The following is a 12,732-nucleotide window of genomic DNA, read 5'->3' as shown; positions in this document are numbered from 1 at the left end:
GTCTCTTTAACAAATGGTGCTGGCATAACTGGATATCCATCTGCAAAAAACTGAAACAAGACCCATACCTCACACCATGCACAAAAACTAACTCAATATGGATCAAAGAACTAGATGTAAAATAAAAAACAATATAGATCATGGAAGGAAAAATAGGGACAATGCTAGGAGCCCTACTTACATGGCATAAACACGCTATAAACCAAAAGTAACAATGCACAAACACCAGAAGAGAAACCAGATAACTGGGAGCTCCTAAAAATCAAATACTTATGCTCATCAAAAGACTTCACCAAAAGAGTAAAAAGACAACCTACAGACCGGGAAAAAATTTTTGACTAAAACAAATCCTATCAGCATCTAATCTCTAAAATCTGCAAGATACTGCAAAACCTCAACAACAAAAAGACAAGTAACCCAATTTAAAAATGGGCAAAGGATATGAACAGGCACTTCACCAAAGAAGACATTCAGGTGGCTAACAGATACATGAGGAAATGCTCACAATTATTAGCTACTAGAGAAATGCAAATCAAAACTACAATGAGATACCATCTCACCCCAACAAGGCTAGCATTAATCCAAAAAACACCAAATAATAAATGTTGGAGACATTGTGGAGAGACTGGTGGGAATGTAAAATGGTACCACTACTTTGGAAACCAATTTGGCGCTTCCTTACAAAGCTACAAATAGAAGTACTATATGACCCAGCAATCCCACTCCTTGGAATATATCCTAGAGAAATAAGAGCCGTCACACAAATAGATATATGCACACCCATGTTCATTGTAGCACTGTTCATAATAGCAAAAAATGGGAACAACCTAGGTGCCCATCAACGGACAAGTGGATAAACAAATTATGGTATATTTACACAATAAGATACTACACAACGATAAAGAACAACGATGAATCTGCAAAATATCTCATAACATGGATGAATATGGAAGGCAGCGTGCTGAGTCAAATTAGTCAGTTGCAAAAGGACAAATATTGTATGAGACCACTAGAACTCAAGAAAATGTGTAAACACAGAAGAAAACATTCTTTGATGGTTACGAGGGTGGGAAGGGAGGGAGACGGGTATTCACTAACTAGATAGTACATAAGAATTATGTTAGGTGAAGGGAAGGACAACACACAATACAGGGGAAGTCAGCACAACTGGACTAAACTAAAAGCTAAGAAGTTTTCTGAATACAGTCAAACACTTGGAGGGACAGAGTAGCAGGGATGGGGATCTGAGGACCGTGGATTCAGGGGACATCTAGGTCAACTGGCATAACAAAGTTTATTAAGAAAATGTCCTGCTTCACACTTTGGTGAGTGGTATCTGGGGTCTTAAAAGCTAGCAAGTGGCCATCTAAGATGCGTTAATTGGTCCCAACCTACCTGGAGCAAAGGAGAATGAAGAACACCAAAGACACAAAGAAAATATTAGCCCAAGAGACAGAAAGGGTCACATAAACCAAAGACTCCACCAGCCTGAGACGAAAAGAACTAGGTGGTGCCTGGCTACCACCAATGACCACCCAGAGAGGGAATACAACAGAGAGTCCCTGACGGAGCAGGAGAAATGTGGGATGCAGAACTAAAATTCTAATAGAAAGACCAGACTTAATGGTCTGACTGAGACTGGAGGGACCCCAGAAGACATGGCCCCCAGACTCTCTGTTAGCCCAGAACTAAAACCATTCCCAAAGCCAACTCTTCAGACAAAGAATAGACTGGACTATAAGACCCAAAATGATACTTGTGAAGAGTGTGCTTTTTAGTTCAAGTAGATACATGAGACTAAAAGGGCAGCTCCTGTCTGGAGATGAGATGAGAAGGCAGAAAGGGATAGGAGCTGGTTGAAGAGACATGGGAAATCCAGCGTGGAAAGGAGGAATGTGTGGTCACATTGTAGGGATAGCAACTAGGGTCACATAACAATGTGTGTATGAATGTTTGTATGAGAAACTAACTTGAGCTGTAAACTTTCACCTAAAGCACAATAAAAATAAAATAAAAATAGAATATTGAATATACCATGGACAGAAATTGAGATAGTGAGCTGCTTATAGAAACGATCTCCTGAGATTTTTACAAACAGAAGAGATGTTTACAATTCTCAGTTGGTCTGGAGGTAGTTCTGCTTGCTTGACAGGAGAGAACTTGCTTTTTCTCAACCTCTTCCCTTCCTATCCTCTTTCTTTAAACTGTCTTCCCCTTCTTTCTCCAACTTTCTTCCAGAACTTAACAACAGTAATCTACAGAAAATAAATACTATTTATGAGATGAGATTGCCATTGAAATTTTTCCATCACCTTAGCAATTTTGTAACTGGGAGAGAGAACTGAAGGATTTATTTTAGTTCTTGGGGTTCTGTTTTTCTTCTTTTCTGTAATTTGAGATTCCACTTTTATTTTCCCATAAATCCTTTTTTTTTTTTTAACGTGGACATATTTTAGGAGCCCTTGTGGTGCAGCAGTTAAGCACTCAGTTGCTAACTGAACGGAAGATCGTTCATACCCACCACCTCCTCTGGGGGAGAAAGGCATGGCAGTCTGCTTCCTTAAAGAAGGAAGCCTTGAAAACCCTATGGGGCAGTTCTACCCTGTCCTATCAGGTTGCTATGGGTTGGAATCAACTCAACAGCAATTGGGTTGGGGCATATGTTAAGTTATAAAGAAATAGTTAAAGAATGTTCATATGAAAAAAAGCTGCTTCTCACACCAGCATTGACTTTTCCAGAAATGCAATCAATCAAGAACAAAAAATCTTAACTAAGAACTTGCTCAGAATGAGAAGATAAAACAGCAAATAAAATTATATAAGACCTTGGAAATTTGTCAAGCCTCTTGGACAATCAGCAATTGGGAGGACCAAGGTGTTATGGATTGAATTCTGTCCCCAAAAAATATGTGTATCAATTTGGCCAGGCCATGATTCTTAGCATTGTGTGATTGTCCACCATTTTGTCATCTGATGCAATTTTCCTGCTTGTTGTAAATCCTATCCCTATGATGTTAATAAAATGGGATTAGCGGCAGTTATGTTAATGAGGCAGGACTCAATCTATAAGATTAGATTGTGTCTTAAACCAATCTCTTTTGAGATATAAAAGAGAGAAGGGAGCAGAGAGACATGGGAACCTCATACCACCAAGAAACGAGAGACAGGAGAATAGCATGTCCTTTGGACCCGGGGTCCCTGAACGGAGAAGCTTCTTGACCAGGAAAGACTGATGACAAGGACCTTCCTTCAGAGCCGACAGAGAGAGAGAAAGCCTTCTCTTGGAGTTGGCATCTTGAATTTGGACTTCTAGACTCCTAAACTGTGAGAGAATAAATTTCTCTTTATTAACGCCAACCACTTGTGGTATTTCTGTTATAGCAGCCTAGACAACTAAGACACAAGGTAAATTATTATTTTTGTTTTTGAAACCCACAAGTAGGTACTGTAATGCTGGTGACAAATACCAAAAGGAAGAGTACTGAACTTCACTGTTTGCCCTGATGGCTCAATCAGACAGGTGACCCCCTATTCAAATACATCATTATAGGCAAAAGACTCAGAGGTATATCTTAGAGATGTTTTGTTTCCACTGAGAAGTAAGCAAAATAGAACTAGCATAAATTATCATATGGGAGATTTGTGTGATATGGAGTGAACAGGGAACAGTGTGATGGCAGAGGGCTGAACTGATCACCAGTTGCCCCACTAATTACTAGTATCTCTTCTCCTCTTTGAGTCTCTCTTTTATCAGTTCTAAAAGATGGAGATAATAGGATCATATCTAAGGTCTCTCAGCTCTGTAGTGGAGGACGATTTTCTTAACTTGAAAATAAGAAAAATTCTTCTTTATCGGCATATAATTTTGAGTCGCTTTATCATTTTCTCTAAGTGAAACATCAGAGCATAACAGATGCTGGAATAACACCAGGTGCCATAAAGCCCAGCTTGCTGCAGTCCCTCCTTACTCATAGTGTACCCCACAGGTATTAGATGAGGGTAGATAAGTGCTTGTCACAAATTATAAAGGAATATATAAATATGACAATGTCATGAATATTGTGAGAATTGCACAACCGTTCCGTCTAAGATTCCTTCTCCCTTCTGAGATTATGCACCTTCTCCTTTACAAGATTCCTTCTCACTTCTGAGATTTTTTCTAAGGAGAAGGGACAAGGAAATAAACTAGAAATGTTTGAGATTAATGAGTAAAAGACATCTAATTTATTAGTGTCAAATATAATAGCCTCCAAGAATAAACCATGTAATTTCAAATGAAAAACTGATAAATTAAGGGAAGAAATTACAATTCATCCTGTTTCTATGGTTATGTAAAAATAACCACTAAGCAACTGCTATGGGAAACAAATTTTCCTTTTGTATTGGCAGCTACAAAGGTTATTGGCAAATTTATCATTCACATTCTGTGAAAGTATGATTTTATTTTCCCCACTTCTGGTTTTCCCCCCTTTCTGATTCCTACTGTCCAGTGTTTGTATCTTTATTTTTAACCTGACTTAAATTTTTTTGGAGCAAGTTGAAAGTAAATAAATCATCACCCTGGTCACATGAGTTATCTGTAGGATGAGTTTGGACTGTTCTCTCAGGGTGTGTGGCCAGCCTGGACTTGCCGAAAGAGTTGAGGAAGAACACACAGAGCACCAGTCTCACCACCAACTGAGAGACAAGGGCTTCTCCGCATATTGTCCAGGGTTATGGACCAAAGAAGTAAGCATCTCCTATCAGAGCAGCTAGTTAACTGGGACCTGAGCTCCAGTCAGGGGGGTTTGGTGAGAAACCAACAAACAGGTGGTGGTACTCCTTCTCACCACAGGATACAGGCTGATGAAAAACTCTTCGTTAGCCCTAGAAGGTGTTGGGCACAGGGTCTATATTCAATCTGTTTCTATACTGTATTTTAACATGTAATTATACTGAAGATACTATCTGTTTGCATTAGTATAATATCCAAATGAAATTAATGATTCAAGGCTCTGTCTTTTGTTCAGTTCTGGAATTAAATCTGATTATTCTAACCAGCAAACAAAAACTTAATTATTAATACATTTGCACTTTAATCAGTTAGGTGTAATACAATTTTTGCATTAAATTGTTTTCAACTAAATTAACTGCATTAAGTTAATGCATATTTTACATTAAATTCATTGTTATATAATTCACGTTTCTATTAATTTCTAATAATTAGCACTGCCTTAATCTTAATATTAATTTGATTTTTGTTGTTTTTATAGTTTTGTTTTTTTAATTTAATTTATAAATGCATTTTAGTTAACAGCTATCTAAGAAACAAGAATAAGGAGTTGATATCTAGTTTTATATTTGTGATTGCTTAAAATTATAAAGTTTATAATTTTTAACACTACTCTGTGATAATTTTTTTTCTGTGAAGGAAGAAAGGGAACACCATTCTTAAAGGTTATTTGCATTTTAGTAATGGGCCTTCAAAAGCCAAAAACATAACATTCCAAGTTTGGAAAAGCAGCCACTCGAATAAACAACGAGGAAAACAGCTATAACACCATACATATACATATACATACCATATAACACCATATGGGTGATGAGGCTCCACCTCCCCCTTGTCACAGCATGTGTGTCCCGATATACAGTGGAAGATGAGAACGTGTCTATGTGTGTGTATAAAATTGTTAGAAGCATGATACAACGGAGAATGTAGAAATACTTTAAATCAGATATTTAATTTGAAGAAGCAAAAAATAAAGCATATTTTTCAAAATAGTAACAAAAAAATCTATCAACATAAAAACAAAACAAAAAACTATGAACCTGACTATCACCATTTCTGATCAGGCACTGTCCCTTCTCCAGCTATATTGATTATAATATGCCTCCAAAGCCAACACTGTCAACCTACGGTAGACACAAATGATTTTTCCTAAGGATGTATCAGTTGAAAGTCCTCAAAAGAGCTTGAAACGTCAGGAATTAATAATCAGAAGTACCATAAAGTGTCACCCATATCACTTTTGGCCGTATGAAACAAGGTGATTGAGGCCTAAGGTAGATTCGTAATTATTGTGTTTCTTATTTCAGTCTCTACTATCCGGCGATGCCGCCGTCAGTGATGTATAATGCTCACGTCTCCATGTCACACTGGGATATGCTTTTTGAAATCTACTTCTCTTCCTGTTCCTTTTCCTACGTCTCTCTTTCCTTAGGCAAACACATAACTGTTAAGGCAGCCCATGAAGAGAAGGTATTTGGTTAGACAAGCAATTTAATTTGTTTTTTTTAAAAACTGTGCCTTCTTCCCTTAATAACAGATTTTTTCTTGAATTTTCCTGTTTCTACAACTAAGACTTCATTTTGAATTGCTTTTTTTATTTTACAGTTACATTTTATGATGTTCTTTCACTTTACTAAATAAGCTTTGCATCCTCCTCTCTTTTTTTTTTTTTTTTTTTTCACTTTTGGGTGCTTTGTTTAAAATTTAACTTTTCAGTCTGCTGTTAATTAAGAAAGACCACTAGCAATTTCCTGTTCCTGGGAAAGTAATGTTCTGGCTTAATGGTGAAAAGTGAAAGCTTAATGGTGAAAAGTGAACTGGATTCAAATCCTAGCTCCATTACTTACTAGCTGTAAGATCATGAAAATGATGCTTAATTTTAAGCCTTAGATTTCGCAACTTTAAAAAGGTAGTAAGTGCCAACTTTATAGTATTGTTATGAGAATTATAAACTCACACACAAGTTTTAGTACAGTGCTCAATGTAATTCATCTTATAGTTGTTTCCAAATCCACAAGAAATCAAAACACTTGGTAAGTAAAATATTAGGAGATTAAGTACTAATCAACACTTGATTACTATGTTCTGGAAGAAAAATAGAAATGTAGACAATATATAAGAAGCCATTTTCAAACTGATTCAAGTGAATATTTGAACGCATCATGTCATGTAGTCACCCGTGACGCAGGTTTCTCGGTTTGTATTTCCAGAACACACACTGATAGACAAAGGTAGCCAGATGGACCAAGTAGAAGAAGCCACCCACCTTTCTCTATCATTATTATTATTTCAGTATCTATGTTGTATTCACAAAGTATATAATACACATATGAAATAAAGTAATTCAGTAATGATGTGAGGAGCAGCATTTTCTCTGACCTCGGTCAGGACAATTTTACCTGTATGTCTCCATAACAATAGATTGAGGAAACTGGCATGACATAAACTCAAGCCCTGGGTCTTGCTACAGACACATGTTTTAAAAGGAAAACATAATGACAGTAATTTTAACTATTATAGTGATAGTTGTTCATTAAGCTTGATTCCAATCATTAAACAGAAATATTTTAACTATCTTTTTAAAACAGGTCCCATAAAAAGGGAAGATAACTATAAAGTCACATTTTAGTTATGAAATTCAAAGAAAACTTTTTTAAAAGTAATAGCAATGGTGTCATGTTAACAAAATGAGGTTAATAACACAAAAGGCACCCAATTTTACAGGAATATGACTTTAGAGAGTATACCACACAAATTTAAAAGTTAATAGTGTTCAGTTTTAAAAGATAATAGCTCTCAACGCTCCATTGAATATTCTCTTTTTTCAGTGAAGATTAACTCTTCAATGCCAAAATAATGTAAGGGTATTACCACAAATATCAAGAAATTTCTATCCAGATTCATTTTTAATTAATAATTCAGTACATAAATTAAAGATAAGAAGAGTAACCACTCCCTTAATTATCCAAGTTACATTGTTTTTCTATATAGTGTTCAGTCACTCCCCAAGGGAATTAGACCACCAGCTCCATGCAATGATGCCTAATTCTACATTTTGCCCCCAATCCCAACCCTGGACATTCTCTCCTGCTTAAATGCCCCTAAGTGTGATTATAGCTTGGGATAGTGGCAGTGGACCAAGAATCAAGAGGCTTGGATTCTTCTCCCAGCTCTGCCAGGAGGACCTACATTCCCTGGGCCTCAATATCCTCACCTAGAAATGACACCTTTGAACTAGTTGACCTGCAAGGTAGAATGACGGACATTACACACGCTTAAAATAGGTGAAAATTAGATTTACTATCAAAGAGCTTGATATTTTTACAGCATTGTTTTAAGATACTAAAATTTGGTACCTACTTGTTTGTGAAAAAGAGCATATTACTTGGCTTTAGGTATTAAACAAGAAGAATGTATAAAGTCATCTGTCCAAAGAAAATTTGTTATGCTAAATGTCTTTCTTTCAAAAAATAGTAGTATTTGATTTAAAAAGTGTAAATGAGGTTTTCCCTTATTTGGGCAAAAAATCAAAACAAAACATTTCCCTAATACTAAGGCAGACATTCTTACCTATTAGTTTGTTGTCCCACTAAATAAGGAAAGTGAGTACACTTCTAAGGTTTTAGGCACACACGAAAAGCTTCTACATGATAGCTACACTATTACGCATTTGTTCTACAAATTTTCTATGCAACAAAGTAAAGATGCTAATAAAGATTCCCAAATTAGGGGAGGGGGACTAGGATATACGATTTTAAAGCTACTTTCAAACTAATGGTACAGGTGCATCCTTCTCCCCGCCCTTCTTCATCACTTTTCTGTGTCCTTACCTGTCGGCGCTGAGGGCTGTGAGCGTGAACACAGAAACCCCCACAGAGGTGAGCTGGATGACTGGGATCAGTTTGCAGCCCACCTTCCCAAACATCCACTCGTCAAAGAAGTAGCGCGAGGCGTCCACCGGGACGCAGGTGAGCAGCAGCAGCACGTCGCCGGCGGCCAGGTTAGAGATGAAGATATTGGGGACGCTCCTCATGGCGCTGTTGGTGATGAAGATCTTCACCAGCATGATGTTGCCCAGCAAGCCCACCGTGATGATGAGCAGGTAGAGGGATGGGATCACACAGCGAATCACCAACTCCGCGGTGGTCCCGTCCTGGGCGGGCGGAAGATCCCTTTCGGACACCCCCGGAATAAGATCGCTGTGATTGGCGCCCGCGATCAGGGAGACGTTGGCAAGAGACGTGGGAGGCATGATCTTCGTTCCAGGAGAGTCCTCTGGAGCTTTCATGCGCCTAGGTGCCCTGATAAGTGCACCGCACCCAACTTGAGCTTAATCGATTTCTCTCTGGTCCTGGCAAGTTTACTGCCCCGGCGAACGCGTCACACCGCCGCCTTCCGAAGAGGACAGGGCCAGGTACGTCTGTCCACGCGCTCAGGTGCTACAGTTCTGCAAGGGGCGCATTGGCGCCTGTTGGCTACGAATTTAAAAGAAAAAGAAAGAAAGAAAGAGCGGTTGCGTCTTTGTTCTTGTCTGCAACGCTTGTTCTCCTTTATACCGGAGAACAGTTGGTTGGTCAACAACGCGCTCCCTCTGGGATTAAGAAAAGTACCTGCGGGACTGCTGGCCAGGAGGAGCGGAAGTCATCCTGGCGCTGTCCAACGCGCCACAGCTGAAACATGTGGGACTAGCTTGGGATCACTAGCATTTGGCTCTTCCTACAGCTTTCCTCGTGTTCTGCAGTTCCTGGTGTATTGTGAGGAACTGGAGGGGAACTGAGTCCTCCCTCTCACACCGCGTCCCTATATCCATCCGTCCTTACACCCGCCTCCAAGCTGGAGGAGTCGCTGGCAAGAAGTTTGTGAACCTCAAAGGATTTAGGGACTGAGCTGGCAAGTGCCTGATGCAGAAACAGTCAATTTAGGAAAGAGACGCAGTGACACTTTATGAAGTGAATGAATGAAATTTTCTCCCCGCTCTTCTTCCTATCATCCACTTCTTACTCCAGATAGGGAAACTCTTTCCTACAACTGGCATATTACTTCTAACACATTTTATCGAAGTATAACTTGCATAAAGTGCACAATAGTTAAGTGTATATCTCAATCTAACCACCATCCAGAACCAACGATCTAACCACTGTCTCCCAAAATAACTATTAATCTGCCTTTTATCATGTTAGTTTGTCTGCTCTTGAGCATCATATAAATGGAATCATTCAGTATGTACTCTTCTGTCCAGCTTCATTCACTCAATATTATGTCTGTGAGATCCACTCATGTATTATCATGTATTATTATTACATGTATCATGTATCATGTATTATTATTTTTTCATATAGTATTCCATTGCATAAATATGCCACTGCTTATTCATCCATTCTACTGTTGATTCACTTGTGTATAAAGAAGTTTCAGTTAATTTGAATAATGCTTCTATGAATATTCTTTTATGTCTTCTGGTGTACCTTTTGCTGAATACCCAGATATGAATTTGCTAGGTCCCAGTAATCTAGTATGCTCAGTTTTAGCAGAAACTGACGATTTTTTAAAACAAATGGCAAACTTTTTTTTCCTTTTGGAAACTTACTTGATAGTATCAATTAAGGCTGAATATATGTATACCTATGACCGAAGAATGCCACCTCTAGTTATATACTCAACAAATGTCTGATACTTCAGCTGGATATCCATAAGGGAAAATAACTCCCCAACTCAGCGTCATCTGAGTCAAATATAAACAATTCAGAAATGGTGGCTCAGTTCTGGGGTTAGCCATATAACATTGTTTTCATTAGGAAAAACATATGCCTCGATCTTGGTTACTAAAAGATAAAATTGTTTGATGAGGAAATTAGTTGATGAGTACCTGCAATGATCTGGCCATCGCTGGTAAAATGTGTACATAAACAAAGCTATTTGTAAAATTTAAGCTTTCTTTTTTTTTCAGAAATTGCTACCAAGATTAGTGCTTAATTATCTTAGTTGAATTAAACAATGTAAATATAATTGTAATCAATTTTATTTTCATTTGACATTTTCTAACTCAATTTTCTAAATCAATTGCACTATTAATGTACTTTTCTTCAATTTCAGTACTTAAAATCATCTGTTATTAAGATTGACAATATAGACGTTAGCAGGCACATATCTGAATCAAGGGAGATAACCAAAGCAATTAATATTACATATAAATTAAGAAATGATGCTAGCACATTTATCTTTAAAGTTATTTAAGTTTTCTCTTTTAACACTGAATGCATTATGCAAAGTAAAAGAACTATTAAAGTGATCTTGTATATTATGAAGTCACTCAAACTTTAAAACTACAACTAACCCATTTACCCACACTCTGGCAGTTTGTCATAATGTGGTAGCTTTCATGTTGCTGTGATACTGGAAGATATGCCACCAGTATTTCAAATGCCAGCAGTGTCACCCATGGTGGACAGGTTTCAGTGGAAATTTGGAAGACAGCTACCTGGCCAATTGACTGGAAGAGATCCATATTTGTGCCTATTCCAAAAAAAAGATGATCCAATAGAATGCATAAATTGCTGAACAATATCATTAATATCATATGCAAGTAAAATTTGGCTGAAGATAATTCAAAAATGCTTGCAGCAGTACATCGACAGGGAATGACCAGAAATTCAAGACAGATTCATAAGATGATGTGGAATGAAGGATATTATTGCTAGTGTCAGATGGATCTTGCCTGAAAGCAGAGAACACCAGAAAGATGTCTACCTGTGTTTTACTGATTATGCAAAGGCATTTGACTGTGTAGATCATAACAAATTATGGATAACATTGCAGAACACTTAATTATGCTCATGTGGAAGCTGTACACAGAACAAGAGGCAGTCATTCAAACAGAACAAGGGGACACTGTGGTTTAAAATCAGGGAAGGTATGCATCGGGGTTGTATCCTTTCACCATACCTATTCAATCTTTATGCTGATTAAATCATCTGAGAAGCTGGACTATATGAAGAAGAAGGGGGCATCAGGATTGGAGGAAGACTCATTAACAACTTGCTTTATGCAGATGACACAACCTTGCTTACTGGAAGTGAAGAGGATGTGAAGCACTTACTGATGAAGATCAAAGACTACAGCCTTCAGTATGGATTACACCTCAACATACAGAAAACAAACATCCTCACAATTGGACCAATAAGCAACATCATGATAAAGGGATAAAATTTTGAAGTCATCTAGGATTTCATTTTACTCGGATCCGTAATCAACACCCACGGAAGCAGCAGTCAAAAAATCAACTGATGTATGGCATTGGGCAAATTTGCTGCAAAAGACCTTTTTAAAGTGTGGAAAAGCAAAGATGTCACTTTGAGGATTAAGGTGCTCCTGACCCAAACCATGGTATTTTCAATCGTCTTATGTGCATTGAAAGCTGGACAATGAATGAGGAAAACTAAAGAAGAACTGATGCCTTTGATTAAACTGATAAGAACAGATACTACACTTGATCTTAGCCGAAAGGCTGAGAAGCGATGAACTGATGCCTTTGAATTATGGTGTTGGCAAGGAGTATTGAACATACCATGAACTGCCAGAAGAAAGAACAAGCCTGTCTTGGAAGAAGTACAGCCAGAGTGCACCTTGGAAGCAAGGATGGCAAGACTTCATCTCACATACTTTGGGCATGTTATCAGGAGGGACCAATCCCTGGAGAAGGACATCATGCTTGAAAAGGTAAGGGTCAGCTAAAATGAGGAAGACTCTCAATGAGATGGACTGACACAGTGGCTCCAACAATAGGCTCAAACACAGCAATGATTGTGAGGATGACACAGGACTGGGCAGTGTTTTGTTCTGTCATACATAGGGTTGCTATGAGTTGGAATGGACTCGATGGCAACTAACAATAATAGCAACAACACATTTTAATCTCTTTTATATGAAAATATAGTGAAGTCTAATTTACTGTGTGAGTTTCTATA

At 37.9% G+C, this 12,732-nt stretch overlaps 1 protein-coding gene and 1 pseudogene across 1 annotated transcript in view; both read right to left on the bottom strand.

The window, feature by feature from the left end:
• NMBR (neuromedin B receptor) overlaps window positions 1-9,153 on the bottom strand; it is a 24,583-nt gene extending 15,430 nt beyond the window's left edge. Inside the window, exon 1 of the mRNA XM_004368869.2 lies at window positions 8,599-9,153. Within this exon, the coding sequence (XP_004368926.1) occupies window positions 8,599-9,056 (458 nt within the window). The 5' untranslated portion in view covers window positions 9,057-9,153. The remainder of the gene's footprint in view (window positions 1-8,598) is intronic.
• Window positions 9,154-12,177: 3,024 nt separating this feature from the next.
• Window positions 12,178-12,284, bottom strand: LOC111820358 (uncharacterized; annotated as a pseudogene).
• Window positions 12,285-12,732: the final 448 nt, after the last annotated feature.

This window comes from Trichechus manatus, unplaced genomic scaffold (genome assembly GCF_000243295.1).
Source record: "Trichechus manatus latirostris isolate Lorelei unplaced genomic scaffold, TriManLat1.0 scaffold00002, whole genome shotgun sequence".
NCBI classification, from domain to species: domain Eukaryota; kingdom Metazoa; phylum Chordata; class Mammalia; order Sirenia; family Trichechidae; genus Trichechus; species Trichechus manatus.
Note: the sequence above shows the minus strand (reverse complement) of the source record. Positions and strands in the feature narration are given on the sequence as shown.